Source organism: Saimiri boliviensis, chromosome 6 (genome assembly GCF_048565385.1).
Source record: "Saimiri boliviensis isolate mSaiBol1 chromosome 6, mSaiBol1.pri, whole genome shotgun sequence".
In the NCBI taxonomy this organism is placed as follows: domain Eukaryota; kingdom Metazoa; phylum Chordata; class Mammalia; order Primates; family Cebidae; genus Saimiri; species Saimiri boliviensis.
Window position 1 is genome coordinate 58,756,303 of NC_133454.1, and position 17,037 is coordinate 58,773,339.

General features: G+C 46.9%; 1 protein-coding gene across 1 annotated transcript in view; it reads right to left on the minus strand.

The window, feature by feature from the left end:
* CLMP (CXADR like cell adhesion molecule) overlaps window positions 1-6,694 on the minus strand; it is a 134,468-nt gene extending 127,774 nt beyond the window's left edge. Inside the window, exon 1 of the mRNA XM_039470678.2 lies at window positions 6,281-6,694. Coding sequence (XP_039326612.2) covers window positions 6,281-6,308 — 28 coding nt within the window. The 5' untranslated portion in view covers window positions 6,309-6,694. The remainder of the gene's footprint in view (window positions 1-6,280) is intronic.
* Between the last annotated feature and the right edge of the window lie 10,343 nt (window positions 6,695-17,037).

The window sequence follows — 17,037 nt, forward strand, 5'->3', positions numbered from 1 at the left end:
GCTCATGTGTCTGACCCCAAAGCATCTGACCTCTTGGGTACTAGAAAGTCTTCTTATTAGAAGGAACACTAGTAATCCATGTACAAGGTATGTAGAAGCAGTTCTGAGTTATAAACAATAGTCATTCAAACACATTTCTTAACCATTGGAACGGAGTGTGGGAAGGGGATGGGTAATAAGTGTTCTGCAGAACTTTCCACTTTGGGGTTTAAAGATGAACCTCTGCTTCAGCCTGATCCACTCTTCTTAGTAACACAGAGCCTTGATTTCAGAATAACCATGTGTCTCCTGGTAAGTGGAAAACACATGGTTTTTGGAATCCAATGTCCTGGGTTGGAGTCCTAGCTCAGCTGTTTACTAACAGGGTATCTAGAGAAGCTCACTTTATTTCTCCAAGCCTCCATTTATGTATCTGTAAAATGGAGCAATAATGATACTTACTCTCAAAGAGTGATTTGAGGATGAGATAAGGAATGTTAATGTACTTTGTAAACTGCCAAACCTTCTACAAATGTTAGAAATTAATTATACTGTCATAATATTCCTGCCCATATAATCCCCTTTCAGAGTACTGCAAGTGGGCTAGCAATATACAATTTATACTTCAAAATCCAACCACAAGTTCAAATCCAGGCAAGGAATCCATTAAACTGTACATTTACTAGGTGTGCTTTATATGCACATTATGCCTTAATTTTGAAAGTAGAAGAAAATGGCCGGGCACGGTGGCTCACATCTGAAATCCCAGCACTTTAGGAGCCGAGGTAGGCAGATCACTTGAGGTCAGGAGTATGAGATCAGCCTGGCCAACATGGTAAAACCTCATCTTTACTAAAAATACAAACAATTAGCTGCGCTTGGTGGTGGGTGCCTGTAATCCCAGCTATTCAGGGAGTTGAGGCAGGAGAATCGCTTGAACCTGGGAGGTGGAGGTTGTAGTGAGCTGAGATCACGCCCCTGCACTCCAGCCTAGATGACAGAACAAGACTCTGTCTCAAAAAAAAAAAAAAAAAAAAAAAAAAAAGATGGGCACGGTGGCTCATGCCTGTAATCCCAACACTTTGGGAGGCTGAGGTGGGCAGATCATCTGAGGTTGGGAGTTCAAGACCAGTCTGACCAACATGGAGAAATCCCATCTCTACTAAAAATACAAAATTAGCTGGGCTTGGTGGTGCATGCCTGTAATCCTAGCCATTTGGGAGGCTGAGGTAGGAGAATATCTTGAACCTGGGAGGCAGAGGTTGCGGTCAGCCAAGATCATGCCATTGCACACCAGCCTGGGCAACAAGAGAAAAACTCTGCCTCAAAAACAAACAAACAAACAAACAAACAAACAAACAAAACCAGCTTATGTTTACAAATAGTTTTACACTGTAGCTCCTCTGCACTAAAGTCTATCTTGAGTGTCCATGCTTGGGGTTGTTCTGTAGTGTTCTGCAGGTAACCTTGGTTAGGATGAGGTTGTTTTGGTGAGTATTTCAGTTACTGAACTTCCTGGGTCGGGGGATTGGGCCATCACGTTGAACCTAAATGGTGCTCCCTGGCTAACAGTGCCACACGGCAGTTCCGGGATGGAGGTTACTACTGTTCTCTTCCAGTCAGTTCATTGGCCCCTCTGGTTTATCATCATGTGCTACCAATTGCCCTGAGTGAACAGTGCCTGAAAAAATCAGATAAGCATGGTGACACCCATCTGTTCCTGATCACAAGCACATCTGGACCAGCCAGAAAATTCTCAGAATTCAAAAAACTCAGAGAATGTTAGTGGTGTAAGGAAACTTAGAGATAACCTTAATCTCATGTTTTCATTTTAAAAGGAGGAAACTAAGACTCAGAGTGGTATGATTTTCCTAGGATCACCCAGAAAAATGATTAAGGAGCTAAAGCTATTGATTTCCAGTTCCTTGTACACATACACCCAAATCTTTGGGACTGTGGGTATTAATTCCTTTTTCCTGAATGCACCAGACATTCATGACGCTGCAGAGTTCCCAGGACTTCCAATGATGATGACTGAATTGAAATATTATGACGCCTACCTGATTTTTCAGGCAACTTCTCATATAATAAAAACCAATGCCAATTATTCAGCATTTAGCTCACTTAACTGAAGCATCACAAGAGCAGCTGTGATCTTGAAGCTTAAGTATATGAGCTGAAAAGGAAGGAGAGACATTTTTCTATTTCAAAAATGTGTAATGGGACAGATCATGGAATCAGGGTTCCAGTCTTGGCCCTTCTCCAGCTGTATAACCTTAGCCAAGCCTCTCTGAACTTTGGTTTTTTCTTCATCCTAAAAGAAGGTTTAGGTTTAGATCAAAGATCAACTTCGGTTCCAAGGAAAGGTATCAGGAGATCTCAATGAAGTCTTAAATATTACTGGCAAATTTAATATATACATGTCTTTTCCTAAGAAGTGGTTTTGTGATTTTCATCAGATAAAGGATCTGGGATTCAAAATTTTAAGAACCATTGATTCAGACAGTCTCTTAGTTTTCCTCCAGTTCTGGCAATCTTTGACCTTACCTTTAAAAACTATCCATCGTCATTAGATACATTCATGAAACAATACTCATGTGTACTCTGCTCAGATGAGCACAAGACAAAAATAGGATGTGACTAGACGTAAGCCTACAGGGAATATATCATTTGATGATCATCACCGTTAATGTGAGAAGATGAAGGTAGGACATGGAATCCTACTGAGACCTGTCATTATCTCACAGACCAATGGACTATGCATTCATGCCTTCTTCAAACTCACTTTCTGAGAAACCAAGCTCCTTTCCCTTCCTGGCAGGAGTCTCAATGGAGAAGACTATTTTTAACGTGGTACTAGCACACACAATATAACAAAATAAATTTATATGACAAATATATTATCTGGTCCCTATTCCTGTAATGTTCTTTGTAGAATTTTTAAAAAATAGGACTGATTCTTGCATTAATAGACAAGGAAGCTCAAAAGCAGGCTGAATTAGAACTTGCCTTCTCACTACTGGGTTATCCCACAGTCAAAGGGGAGGGATTTTCCAAATTTTTCACCTCTCTTGACCTTAAACATTTCAAATGCTTCAAAAATCCAATTCTCTCTTAATAAATAGTTTACAAGTGTTTATGCAAGGTACTGAAGGTAGTTCACAGGTGAATGAGTCACTGTCCCTGTCTTCATAGCACTTCCATTCTAATGGGGTGTCAGATAAGCATTTGGAATACCGTAATACAAAGTAGCATAAGAGGAAGGCTATTGGGACTCAAAGGTCCAATAGACTACTCAAAAAAAAAAAATGGTATATTCAGCTGGTAAACCATGGAGAGGTGTATGGAGGAAGTGGCATTTGAGGTGAGACTTGGGGAGTGAACGTGATTTTGATCTGAAGGAGGAGGAAATAAGGAGGCATTTTTGGTGGAGAGATCATCGTAAACAAAAGCATAGAATTAGAAAGAAGCATGGGACATGTTTCGGGAGCAGGAATTAATTCAGGTTTCCTGCTGAGTATCTGGAGGTGAGGAGAAGAAGAGCTGTGAATGACATTAGGTAAAAATCTTTGAGGCCAGAATGAAGTGTTTGCACTCGATACTAAAAGCAGTGAGACTACTAAAGGTTTTTGGAGGAAGAGAGAAAAACCAGAGAATTCTAGAAATCTTGAATGTAACATTCCCCCACCCCTACGCCCATTGTACAGACAAGGGAGTCAGAAGAAGAACCTAAGAACCTGGAGAGCTTGGCAGGCTCCTAAGTCCTAGCTCTGTGCATTCTATCAGCGGCCTCACAAGGTTTCTTGGGTAGCAGTGTGAAGGATGGAGGAGAGAGGACAGGCAGGACAGGAGTGTGGCAGCTACTGTAGTCACCCAGGAGAGAAGCTAAGGTGGCACAGTGAGGACCGGAATCTTAGGGGAGTGGGGCAGGGGAGTAGGGCAGAAGAAGGGCTGAGCCACGGAGCCCCTTCTCTCTTCTCCATGGAGCTCAAAGCACTACTTGTTCATTCCCATCAGAGAGGTGGGTTATTTGACCTCACTCATTGGCAGGTCCAGGAAGCACGGAGTCAACTGGCCCACAGTTCAGACGATGAGCGCTCTCCACCCTCCCAGCCCCTCTTCACTACTGTACAATCTTTACAAATCTTAGAAGAAGAAAAAGAGAGGCCAAAAATCATGTCAGCCATGATCAGAAGCAGCCCTGAAGCTTCCCCTTTAAAGGACCAGTAGGATATGATAGTTTCAGAATTCAGACAACTTTGTGTGTTTTCCTTCTGGCTTTACTGAAGAGTGTCCAAGCATATCATGGCTCCAAACCTCTTCCCAAATAAGGACAGGTGCTCACAAAGTGTTAATTTTGCTTCCCTTTCCCAGACCTCTCCTATAGGTCACACTGACATCTTACATTCCTTGAAGAGGATGGTGAGATCAGAAAGCCAGGCACATGTGGTAGAGGGTAAGCACTTAGAGAATGTCTGCAGCCACAGGAGGCTGTAAAGCAATGCACTTTAGCAAGCTCTCTCTGGAGCCAGGTAGCCTGCGCCCGAATTCCATCTCTGCTGATTATGAGTGTGTGGCCTTGAGCAAGTTACTTGGCCTTTTTACACCTTAATTTCTTCATCTGTAAAACGAGGGTAGCCAACAGGGATGGTTGGGCAGCCAATAGGCTTGATGTGAAGAACAAATGAGTTACCAAGATAATACATATAAAGTGTTCAGTACAGCAAGGCCTATTAGCTGTTTTTAATAAGGCAGCTCAGAAGTTTCATTCTACTAAGTATCTGGTAATTGGCAGTTTAGTGGTAGAGGCCAGTAAAGGGGACAAAGGTGGCATCCAGCTGTGCCAGATGTGCACAGAACAGTATTACGATAGTTGGTTAATATCTAAAAGGGTTTAGAAAATAATCCCTCCACACCTGCCCTACTTGAGCAATAGTTTGGCTTAGTCCACCTCCTTCATTCCTCTAACTTGAGCGATTATCAGCCTGAGGCTGGCCTAGATGGCATGCATATAGTCTAGTTGGTTTGTAAGGTTTCAAAAAAGACAGAGAACTCTAGCCACATGTTTCAGGGTTTGGTGGTTCTTCTAGACACCAGCCTCTTTCAAACCCCTGGTGTTTCAGTATAGAAGGGACTTAGGAACCATCTAGTATTCCCGTTTCAGAGCTAAACTAGTGGAAGCCCTGGATGAGGAGTAAGTTGCCTGAGGTCACCCAGGTAGTCACTTCAAAACCAGGACTAGTTCTCCCGTTCCCTGGTGTTCAGAGTAGCGCTTGCTCTTGATCACACCTGGCTGGCTCGTTGATTTTCTGATCTCCAGCTAACTGTTGCGCCTGTCTCCAGTGCATCCCACGCTTCAGGGTGCACAGGATGACTGGCCTTTGGCTCTTCCAGCCTGCCTTCCCTGCCCTGGCCCCTCAGACATTCCCGGTGCCTCCGGTGTGCTCCTGCCACCCACATCCCTGATGTCCTCTCCTGCAAACCTGCCTCTGCCTAATGGCCTCTGAGTCCCCAAGAGTCCTGCCTGGGGGACCCCAGGAAGAGACGCTCAGGAGGACTCTTCCCTTTGCCCTGGAGTCTGTTTCAGGAAAAAGTGATGTTTGTTCTATTTCCCTCTTCTGGCTCCCTTGCTTCGTTTTTTCCAAGTCTTCTTCACTCTCTGTGCTTGGTCTCTCCCAACTTTGCCCTTCTGCTTTCATTCCTGTTCTCCTCTCTTTCTCTCTCCTTCCCAGCCCTTCCCCTTTCCTCTTTTCTTTCCTTCCCTGTGTTACTTGCATCTTCCCGGTGCTCCTTGGGCCCCGCCCTTTTTCCCTCTCCCCTTTCCTCTCCAACCCTGCCTATCCCCCGCTCCGCTCACCCTTTAACACATCTGTTTCCAATCTGAGCCTCGGAGGCGCCTGTTTGAAACAACAACAAAAAACCCCCACCCTCAAGAGCCCGGCACAGAAATTCCTGGATAAACCTTCCCTCCACCAATTCTCCGCTTTTCCCAGATACACCAGAAACTAAACACCGCCCTAAAGAGGACCCTGCACATCAAACGGTTCACCGCCAAACTCGACCAGGAAACCCCCCAGCCCCCAAGCCTGCTCCCGGGCCCAGATGTACGAGACAATCTCGATGGCCGACTGGGCCGTCCTGGGTTACCAGATGTGCTCCTCCGGGGCCAGGAGGCAGGGACGGAAAAGCCGGCTCACTCCGGGGGCTGCGGGGACAACTGTTCAGAATCAGCGTCTTCCCCGGACGCGGCGCTGCGTTTGCCCACGGCCATCCGAACTCCCGCCCTCCCAGAGGCACTCACCTAGCAAGAGGAGGCGGAGGAGGGACATCCCGATCCCGGGACGCGGGCGCTTCCCCGCTCAGCAGCTGCCTGGCTCCTGCGCTGCCGGGCGCCTCGGACGGACCTCGGTCGAGCTAGGCGCGGCGCCTCGGGGTGCGCGCAGGGTGGCTGCAGCCATGTGCCGAGCGGGACCCAGCCCCGCGCCCCGCGCCCCACGCCCCGCGCCCCCGGGGAGCACAGGGGCTCCCGGCGCTTGCCCTACCAGCTGGCGCGCAGACGGGAGCCAGGACCAGGGTCGCGGGGGTGGGGAAAGGCGAGGCAGAAAGGCGCTACCGTTTCGTGGAACACTTTTCCCTGTTTGGAAAGGAAAAGGAGTGAAGAAAGAGAGAGGGGGAAAAAAATTCAGCTGGAACCACATGGTTGCCTCCTACCGCAGCCCCTCCCTCGCTCCCTCGCTGCTCCCTCCCTCCCTCCCTCCCTCCAGCGCTGCGTTTGGGGTTAGCGGTGGGGGCCGGTGGAGGAGAAGCTTGAGCTGGCGGGGCGGGAGGGCCGCGGAGGCTTGGGGCCGTGCAGAGGCGGGTGGGTGGAGAGGCGCCCGGCGTAGGATTGATTCTCTGTGGGAGGCATCGGTGACACCTCGGCTGAGAGCCGGCGGACGAGGCCTTGTCTGTTCCTCTCTGCTCTCACTCTGTCCTTCTCTCCACTTCTCTCTCGCTTCTTTTTCACTCTCCTTTCTCTCTGCTTCCATGTCTCTCGCCAATCTGGCATTTCTCTCTTCCATCTCTTCTTCTCCACGTCTCCTTATTTGCATTCTTCTTGTCTCTCCCTCTCTCCTCCTGCCCTCTCCCCTCTGTGCTCTGCCCTCTTCTCGCCTCTCCTCTCCCTTCCTGTCTGGTTCTGTCAGTGTGAAGCCACCAGAATGAGCACGCCGAGGTGGGGGGCGCGGAGGTGGGCAACAAAGGCAGACGGCGCCTGGCCGGCCAGGGCTCTCCCCACCGACTGCCTGCTTTGGCACTCTGAGACCACCCTTGGCCTGGCTTTCCTGGGACACTTCGCGTTCGCTCGCTTTCTGCTGTCGGTATTTGCAGCAGCGCGCCCTCAGATCCGGACAGAGTTAAGCTAGCCAGCACCCAGGGGAGTGGGGACCCACAGCTCGGTGGAAGGCGGTCTATTGAGAAGCTTTGTAGCAAAGTGCTCTGCACGTGGCCCTTCCAAAACGTGCACCACGTCCTTTCAGAAAGAACAGAAGGCAGAGGGAGTAGAATCTCCCTGGTGCCAGGGCTTGCGCTCGCGGGCTCCAGGAACCCGGCCCAGAAGGCTCCTGGAGGTCAGGAGGCTGGTGGCTCGACGGGGTCGGAGGGTGGGTTCCGGGTCTACCAGACCCGGGGTTGGCCCTGGGGAGTCTGTCCTTCACTACCTTGCTGCTCAGCTGCAGCGAGGGGCGGCGAGAATAGGAAAGGGCAGTGAGGATGGCGCTCAGATCTCAGCTGCCTGGACCTCAAGCCCTGCCCTTGTGCCCCGGGTCTCCCAGAAACTCTGGTCCCAGTCTCTGAATGTCCCATGAGGGCTTCTCCCTCAGCAGCCCACAAGGACGCAATCGCTCACCTTCGGCCCAAGTTGGAAGCGGGGGACAGAGCTCTTGAGAAGAAAGATTGTGCGGGGGGGGGGGGGGGGGAGGGGAGGGCACGCTGGCGAGCCAGACATTTGCTTCGTCTTCCCATCCCTCTTTCCGGGGCTCTTAGTCCTCTCTAACGATCTAGCCCTGCCTAGATGTAATGAAAACCCGTCCCATTTCGCAGTCGAGGAAAGCAAAGGCCTGGAGAGGTTATGGGCGTCTTACAGGGTCACTCGGAGGATTCGCAAAAGCTGGAGCTCTGCTTTAGAAGAATTGCAGCATTTCTCCACTCACTCCCTCACCCCTTCAATACCTATGTGTTAGGCATCCACTCTGTGCCAGGTGCTTTTTCAGGTGTGAGGACACAAAGCAAGTAGAACTTGGAAATTGACATTTTTAAAAATAGGAGTATATCATGGATACCAACTATGGACCCAGAATCGTATTATTGACCTTTTAATGTCATTCTTCTTATACTGCTAAGGGAGAGCCATTGAAAAAAGCACCATCCCTTAGCATAAACAGGAAGACAAGGAAACTATAACTTAGGCCTAAATATCTTGCCCCAGATGAAAAACTATTAAAATGCTTCTATTCCAATATTAATATTCTAATATTTAAAAATATTTTTATATTGAGAAGTGTTTAAAAGGTCTCTTTGACTCCTAAGTAACTTTATTTTCCGTTTTAAACTAATTGTCTAATAAGGGAAATAGATACATTCACAACTATAATTTGTATATGAATATGTTGAAAAAAGAGTAATTATTTTATTATTATTTTTGAGACAGGGCCAGGTTCACTGCAACCTCTGCCTCCTGGCTCAAGTGATCCTCCCACCTCAGCCTTCCAAGTAGCTAGCTGAGACTACAGGTTCGCTCCACCGTGCCCGGCTAATATTTGTATTTTTTGTAGAGATGGGGTTTTGCTATGTTGCTCAGGCTGGTCTCAAACTCCTGGGCTCAAGCAATTCACCTGACTCGGCCTCCCAAAGCGCTGGGGATTACAGACGTGAGCCACCACGCCCAGCCAAAACCACAAATTCTTAAAGGTTGGAGAAGGTGGCAGAAAAACTACATAGAGAAGGTAATGTTTTTGTTGTTTCTGCTTTACAATTATTTTTTTAATTGACATTTCAGGCTTACAAAAAAGTTGCAAAATAGCACAAAAATTCTTCACCCAGATTCCTCCTTTTATTTCCCCCTAGAGGCAGTGTTTTTGTACAAGTTTTAAAGTCCCACCTCCACCCCACCACTGCTGGTGGCCTTTCTCAAGAACCTGGTAACGCCAGTGCTGTTTATTGCCTGAGGACTGGTGTGCGCATGAAGACAGATGTGTGTGGGTGTAGAGGCAGATATGTGTTTAAACCCACATTGCTCAAGCCGAAGGTAACAGGAGCCTTGAGCTCCAGGTCATTAGTCATCAACACAGGAAATGATTAAACCGGGCTAAGATTGGGTCGCAAACACTCAATTTTCCCAGGCCCAAGTCTTATAGCCAGTAGGTATTTGGCACATAGTTTTGAGAAGATTTTTGTGTCCCTGAAGGTGCCTGTCTCTAAATCTGCAACCTCTTTTCTATTGTCATGGGTCGTGGCAGGAATAGCAGAGACAGTGCTTCTGGGATGGTTTGTAACTCACAACCCATCTTTACTAGTGCTGGGACCCACTCTGGGCTGGGTGCCTCAGAGAATCCCAAGAGTGTGTTACAATCCTTACCCTGAATGGACCTCTGAGTTCAGAGGGAAGAAAAACACCAACAAGCGAAATGTTTCAACAACAATACAAGCAAGTTATATAGTTAGATGCCAGAGTAAATTATCCTGATGGTAAAAAAACAGTGGGAATTCCAAGAAACGAAGAAGCACCTTAGGCTGGGGTCATTGCGGAGAGCAATGATGGAACCAGCCCTTGGGGGATGAACAGAATTTCATTAGGAGAGAGGAGCTGGGGAGGGCCATGAGTGGGGACATTCCTGGACAAAGACATGGAGTTAGGAATAGCTTTCACATATTGAGGGGGCATTGAATGAAATGAAATGCTTGAAAGGAAAATTGTTGTTAAAGCAAAATGTCCTGGGGACAAAATTGTGACAAGTTCGGACTGTGAGACAAAAGGTTCTAGAACTTGTTCTGCACCTTCTCCGCCAGGCTCTTTAAAAACATTTAAGAAAAAGTATCTTGATGAGGACCATATTTTAGGAAGTGGAAATTGGCAGCTTCTGCCCGGAGGTGACCCCAAGCGTTGGCCAGGGTGGAGAACTTTCACAACTCTTTCATATCTACCAAGCTGCCTTTGTCTCAGTATTTTGTAGAGTGATATACATATGCAGCTTCAAGACACTTCCCTTGTCCTTTCCAATTTCTGGGGAGCCAAGGAGTACCACCCTAAACCTCCCTTTTACAGGAATTCTGGAGCCACCACAGGGAGTGTGATGCATTGGGAAAGAAACCTGAAGGACAGGAACTGTTTAGAACCTATTACATTAAATAGGCAGATATGATGAGGGTAATGAAACAATGTAGAAGACATTTGGAAGAAAGATTAGATTGGGTTAAGTACATAACAATCATTGCGGTTTAAAGGAGTGGAAGAGAAAAGAGACACTAAATATGAGTATAAATGACTAAATACATTGTTATACATGCCAAGATTGACAGCAACCATTAATTTACCTCCTGGTATATTCCAGAGATTATAAGCATAATTAATAAGTATCACATTACAATGAGGAAACTAAGGTTTAGCAAGATTAAATACATTGCATATCATCCCATGGTCGTAAATGATTGAGGCAGAATATAAAGTCAGGAGTTTCAAACCTTTTATACCTCACTGTCTTTTGATAGTGCTACTGACACACTAGGGAAGTTGGGTAAGTTAACTTGTCAGGAATGGAAAGATAAATCACCCAATTACTTGGAGACATGGTAACTGCAGAGATGATAAATCATCATCCATCCCTCCATCCATCTTTCTATTCTTTGTTTGTTTTTGCGATGGAGTCTCACACCGTCGCCTGGGCTGGAGTGCAATGGTGCAATATTGGCTCACTCCCACCTCCCAGGTTCAAGTGATTCTCCTGCCTTAGCCTCCTGAGTAGATGGGATTACAGGCGCATGCCACCACACCAGGTTAACTTTTCGTATTTTTAGTACAGACGGGGTTTCACTATGTTGGCTAGGCTGGTTTCGAACTCCTGACCTCGTGATCCCCCTGCCTCAGCCTCCCTAAGTGCTGGGATTACAGGCGTGAGCCACTGCACCCTGCCATCTTTCTATTTTTTCTTTCAATCAACAATTTCGCAAATCTTCGTTAAACACCTACTATACACCAGGAACTGGAAAATCAATGGTGAAGAACAGACAAGTTGTCCTTACCCTGCAGAAGCTTCTGGCGAGTTAAGGGCAATGAACAATCAACAAGCAATTACGTGGAGTGAGAAACGCTCTGCTCGGGAAAGGGCAGAGTGCGATGGAGGTTACAGCAGGACCTTACACCTAGTGGAGGAGATGCCAAAAAGACATCGTGGGAGAAAAGTCCTGTGAACTGCGGGGGAGAGGAGTGCAGTGGGAAGAGGGAGACCTGTGCTCTTCTTTCATCTCATACCTGGAAACCATGGGCCATGTCTTTTTTTTTTTTTTTTTTTTTTTTTTTTTGAGAGAGAGTGATTTGCTTTGTTGTCCAGGCTGGAGTGCAGTGGAGCAATCTCAGCTCACTGCAACCTCCACCTCCCGGGTTCGAGCAATTCTTGTGCCTCAGCCTCCTCCTCCTGAGTAGCTGGGATTTACAGGTACCCACCACCATGCCCGGCTGATTTTTGTGTTTTACTAGAAATGGGCTTTCACCACATTGCCCAGGCTGGCCTTGAACCCATGAGCTCAGGCAATCCACCTGTCTCGGCCTCCCAAAGTGTAATCCTATTCCAGGTATGAACCACCGTGCCTGGCTGTGGAACATGTCTTTTAATCTTTTTGAGGTCCAGCATCCACCTATGACCCATCATCACAGATGACAATACAAGCTCATGAGGACACTCAGGAGAAGGCAGCTATGGAATGATGGAAAGGGTTCTGCCTGAAGAGGCAGAAAGTCTGGGCTTCCAGTTGCTCTGAATAGGCCCCTTGACTTCACTGAGCCTTTCTTTCCTCTGAGCCTAGCACTGGTAGGAGGAAGAAATGGAATTATAATATGATGGAGGCGCCTGCTGCAGTGTCTCACACATACGAGGCTCAGTAAATATTTGTTCCAACTAAAGCTAAAGTTGAGTTCATAGGATTCCATTCCCTGCAGTAAAAGAGCCAATTTCTGTCTCATTTCCTATTTTCTATTAAAACAAGGTTATCTTTATATATTCTTTCCTGTCCTGCAAGTATGCTTCTTGGCTTGGCTGTTCACTGTGTTATTTCTCTTACGGCTGGACAGTAAGAGGCCCCAGCTGGCTTTCAGGGTCTTGACTGGACAACTTTTTTTTTTTTTTTTTAAGCTGTGACTTAGAACCCTGTGTGCTAATAGAGGGTAAGGCACACATTGTATAGTGACAGTCCCAAGCACTGATCTTTGTGGTCAGCTGAGGAGGCAGGGACTTTGTCGGGCTGCTTCCTGTAGGACATTTGATGTGAAGAAAAGGTATCATCCTCCATCTGCTGATCAGCACTCAGGATGCATAAGCCCATCCCTTCAGCCCAGCAGGCTTTCCAGGAGGCCACTGGAAGAGTCAAGAGCCAAGACAAAAAGCAGAGAAGGTGTCTGTAGCTGCTGCGGAGGCTGAGGCTTTATAGTAGGACACTGCTCTGTGTACCAGCTTCTTGCCCGACATCAGCTAGTTTTGGGCTTTTCTAGCTTCTCCCACATCCTCCTTTTAATTCCTGCTAAAGTAACACTGGCAGAGGTGGTTCTGGAGGAAGACAGGCTGATTTTGAATTCCGGCCACTCTCCTGAGTGTGCCTAACTTGGGTATATTTCTTAACCTCAGCCTACGTTAGTTATTTCATCTGTAAGATTTCTCATGTGGTTGTTGAGAAGATAACAGGAGACTGTATAAAGAAAGCGCTTCATACAGGGCAGGCACATTGCTGCTCAGCGAGTGAGGCCTTTCTCTCCTCCCCCTTAATTAATGCAACAGAATATGCCAGGACTCCAGGATACCTTGTAACTGGATCTTCAGAGGACCTTTCACCTCTCAGAGACAGGGGGCGATAGCATCTCCTTCCTTAAGGTGGGGAATTGAAGTCTAGTGACTGCCTTAGAAACACACAACAAAGGGAGTAGTAAAAAGTGTTTTCGTGCTCTCTCTCCCTCACATCATCGGTCCCCAACTCTGTGTTGAGATCAAAGCGGCTTTTCTTTGGCTGATGATACTCAGAATTACCCACCAGACAGGCTGCCTTCATAAGGGAGTCAAATGGGACTGGAGTAAGAACAGGCAATACATTTCAGATTGTCAGATTGATGGGGAGATCAGAGACATCCCATCTAACCTCCATGTTTTACAGAGAAGTACGCAAGTGCAGAAAGGAACAGCAACGTGGCTGGGGCCACCTAGCTAGCTGGTGGCACAGAAGGTATAAGAACCCCAGCTGACCCTTTGTTCAGTGCTCTCGCCACTGTCTTGTGCTGACCTGCTGTGATCCTGAGCAACCTCTCCCCAAAGGGAGAAGCCATCAGGTAGGTGACCAGAGACATGCCTGGCTTCATTCTCCAGCCAGACATCTTGCTGATTTTTCTGAAAATCCAGCAGCATGTTCCCCTTTGTTGACATGTAAGCACATGGCAGAGAACACAGATCACCAAACCATAGACAGGAATATTTATATCTTTCCAGCTGGACAAGGGCAGCTAGTTGTCCTCAGCTAGCACGAGCGCTCATGTACTTTTCATTCATTCAGTCTAAAAAATGTGTCTCCAGCCTGTAAGTCTGTATTTGTTCCACCTCTGTGCAGCTGCTGTGTCCGCTATCAAGCTGGACAGGCCCTTAGAGTTCCTTTTGGTCTAACTTCCTCACTTTGTAGACTGAGTCCCAGCCAGGAGATGTGCTATCTCTGGGTCAAACTCAAGTTAGAGAAAGAGTCAATCTGGAAACCAGGTTGCTTAGCAACAGCCCAATCTCCATCTAGAGTGTGGAGGTTGATCACACAGAGTGACCCTGCCTCTTCCTAAAAGGTCAGGAATGAGAATAGAAAACTCACGGTGTTTGCTGGCAGAAACAGGTGAGACAGGGCCCAGGGAAGAGCTGGGCTTTTTTTTTTTTTTTTTTTTTTTTCTAGTATTGGATGAGGTTCAGTAGAGGCCATAAAATAAAACTAAGAAGAACCTATGCGACGCCTGATTCTGCCACTGGTGTCCTGCCTGCGGGGAACTCATTTATTTTGTGGCTGAGATGCTGGGAGCCGTCAGCAGCTGCTTGCAGCTGCTCAGTGACAAGACTGATGTCAGAGATGGCCAGACTAAGGAGATGGGAGGGGAGCAGAAGCATCCCCCGCCTTCCCACCCACCAGCGCACACAGATGCGTGACATCCACTCAGAACAGTCTTGCAGCTTCTTGCATTGCCAGGCATCTTCCCCGATGACACTGTCCCCAGGAGGCGGAGTGGGGGATACACCAGCCATGGCCTGAAACCAGTGTCCCAGAGGTAGTGAAGGGTGCTGGACAGAGTGCGAGGGGCTACGTCAGGAGACCAGGATAGAGCCTCCCCTGCACTGTCACCTACCGAGTCAGCTTGAATAAATGATGAACCTTTCTGCATCTCAGTTATGTATCTGGAGAAAATAGGGAAGCTAGTGGTTTGTCAACTCAGGTTCTTTATGAATGTGAGGTAAGCATGATAAAGGAGTGTAGATTGCAGGAATTGGCAGGACCTGACTTGAGTCAGTCATGCTTCTCTGTACCCCGTGTTTCTCAGTGTTGTAGAGAATCAATCCATTTCAAACTGGTGTGGACCCCCATGACAGACACAGCAGACACAGATGGAACAGGAGCTGAGCCCAAGACTGGTGGTGGAGCCTCTCCCCTGACTTCCCAGAGGATGTGCCCAGCACAAAGACAGATCCCAAACACACTGTTTACTGGCTCACCCAGCCCTGTTCCTAATACCCTCTTTTGCCTACCTCAACCATAGCAGCTAAAAGGTCAAACATTTGCTTTCCAGGCCTTCTTTGCCCCCAGGGAAGGCCATGTGACACGATTCTAGCCAATGAGTCTGATCAATGTATAAGAGAAGTCTGCTAGGGAGCTTAGGGGAAACATTTGCTTTATACTTCTTGCAAACCAGAACTGGATTTACTCCCTAAAGGGCTCATTTTCTTAGGATGTATAATGCACTCTTCAATAACCACAAATCTAAGACAAAACACAGCCATTGCCCTGAGAAAGGCACAGGTGAAGAGCTATTGAATTTAAAGGGTAACTATTCCTGTGTAGTGATCAGGGACTGCTTCACAGAGGAGAGGGCATTTGAGGTTGATAGGAGTTGAATACCCAAGGCTGAGATTCGGACATGGTTCCTAGTCCCAAGCTCAGATGCCCTGAGTTCCTTCACTCTTCCAAACTACATTGTGAAGAATCTGATGATTTTTGCCAGGTGATGCAATGATAACTCTGGAGATGATCAGATATCATCCCACCTCGTAATCACAGAGCAACATCTTCTGAAGTCCTTTAAAGATACAGTCTAACTCATACTTCTGAAGTGAGCAGAGATGGATAAAGATAAAGAAGGTACTTTACAGACACTAAGGAACTTCCTAAAGTTCCAGAATTGTTTGGGAAGAGAACCTGCCATGTAATCCTTCCTGGAACACTCCCTTTCTTCACCCACGTAGACTCACACACCTACCCTCCAGATGTGGTGGGAGATGCCTTTATGTAACATGAATCTGTATAATGAATTCTTGCTCATATTGAATTCCTATGAGTAGGATCCTATGAGTTAATTATCCCTAAAAGCAAGTCATGGATATGTTCAAGTTATTTGAGTGCTTTCTCTGGTGAGCAGTTGAATGCTTGGATGAGATCTGTGGCTGGGCTTGGGGCTGGCGTGTCAAATAGACGACCAGCCTGACCGATGTAGTGAAACACCATTTCTACTAAAAATACAAAAATTAGTAGGGCTTGGTGCGTGCCTGTAATCCCAGCTACTGGGGAGGCTGAGGCAGGAGAATCGCTTGAACGTGGGAGGTGGACATTGCAGTGAGCCGAGATTGTGCCACTGCACTCCAGCCTGGGTGACAGAGCAAGACTCTGTCTTGAAAAAAAGTTAAAAGCCGGGCATGGTGGCTCAAGCCTGTAATCCCAGCACTTTGGGAGGCCAAGGCGGGTGGATCACAAGGTCGAGAGATCGAGACCAACCTGGTCAGCATGGTGAAACCCCGTCTCTACTAAAAATACAAAAAAAATTAGCTGGGCATGGTGGCGCGTGCCTATAATCCCAGCTACTCAGGAGGCTGAGGCAGGAGAATTGCCTGAACCCAGGAGGCGGAGGTTGCGGTGAGCCGAGATAGCGCCATTGCACTCCAGCCTGGGTAACAAGCGAAACTCCGTCTCAAAAAAAAAAAAAAAAAAAAAAGAAAAGAAAAAAAGTTAAAAAAACAATGATTAAAGTGGTAAATTTTACATCTTCTGTATTTCACCACAAAAAAATTATCTACAATACCACTTTGTTTTAGAAAAGTCTTGATTCTAAACTGTCCAGCTCAGATGTGATCTCTTTTATATTTTTGGAGATTATCATAATAGAATGAAAAGAGCAAGGTCTACAGTCGGAAAACCCAGATTCAAATCTCAGTCCTGTTGCTTGTTGGCTGTTTGATCTTATTCTTATTGAACTTCATTTTCCTCATCTTTGGTCAAGTATTATGACATGTATTTTTACTTCTTCACCCGGCGGATGTGAAGATCCAATTAGATAATTTATGTGAATGTGCTTAGCAAACCACGGAACACTAAACAAATATAAAAAATGTCTTGAGAAGATAATGAGGTTCTCTCTGGGACCTATTGTAATATTTTCCAGCTTTTCTTGCCAACGAGTTTCTTCTATCACACCTAAATTCCCTCTAACTCAGCTTCAGCCAGCTTGGAAATAGCCTTTCTGTTGGGACATTTCCAAATCCCAGGTTTAGAGGTTCTTCCATCTGGCAGGTGTCAAAGAAGACAACAGGAACC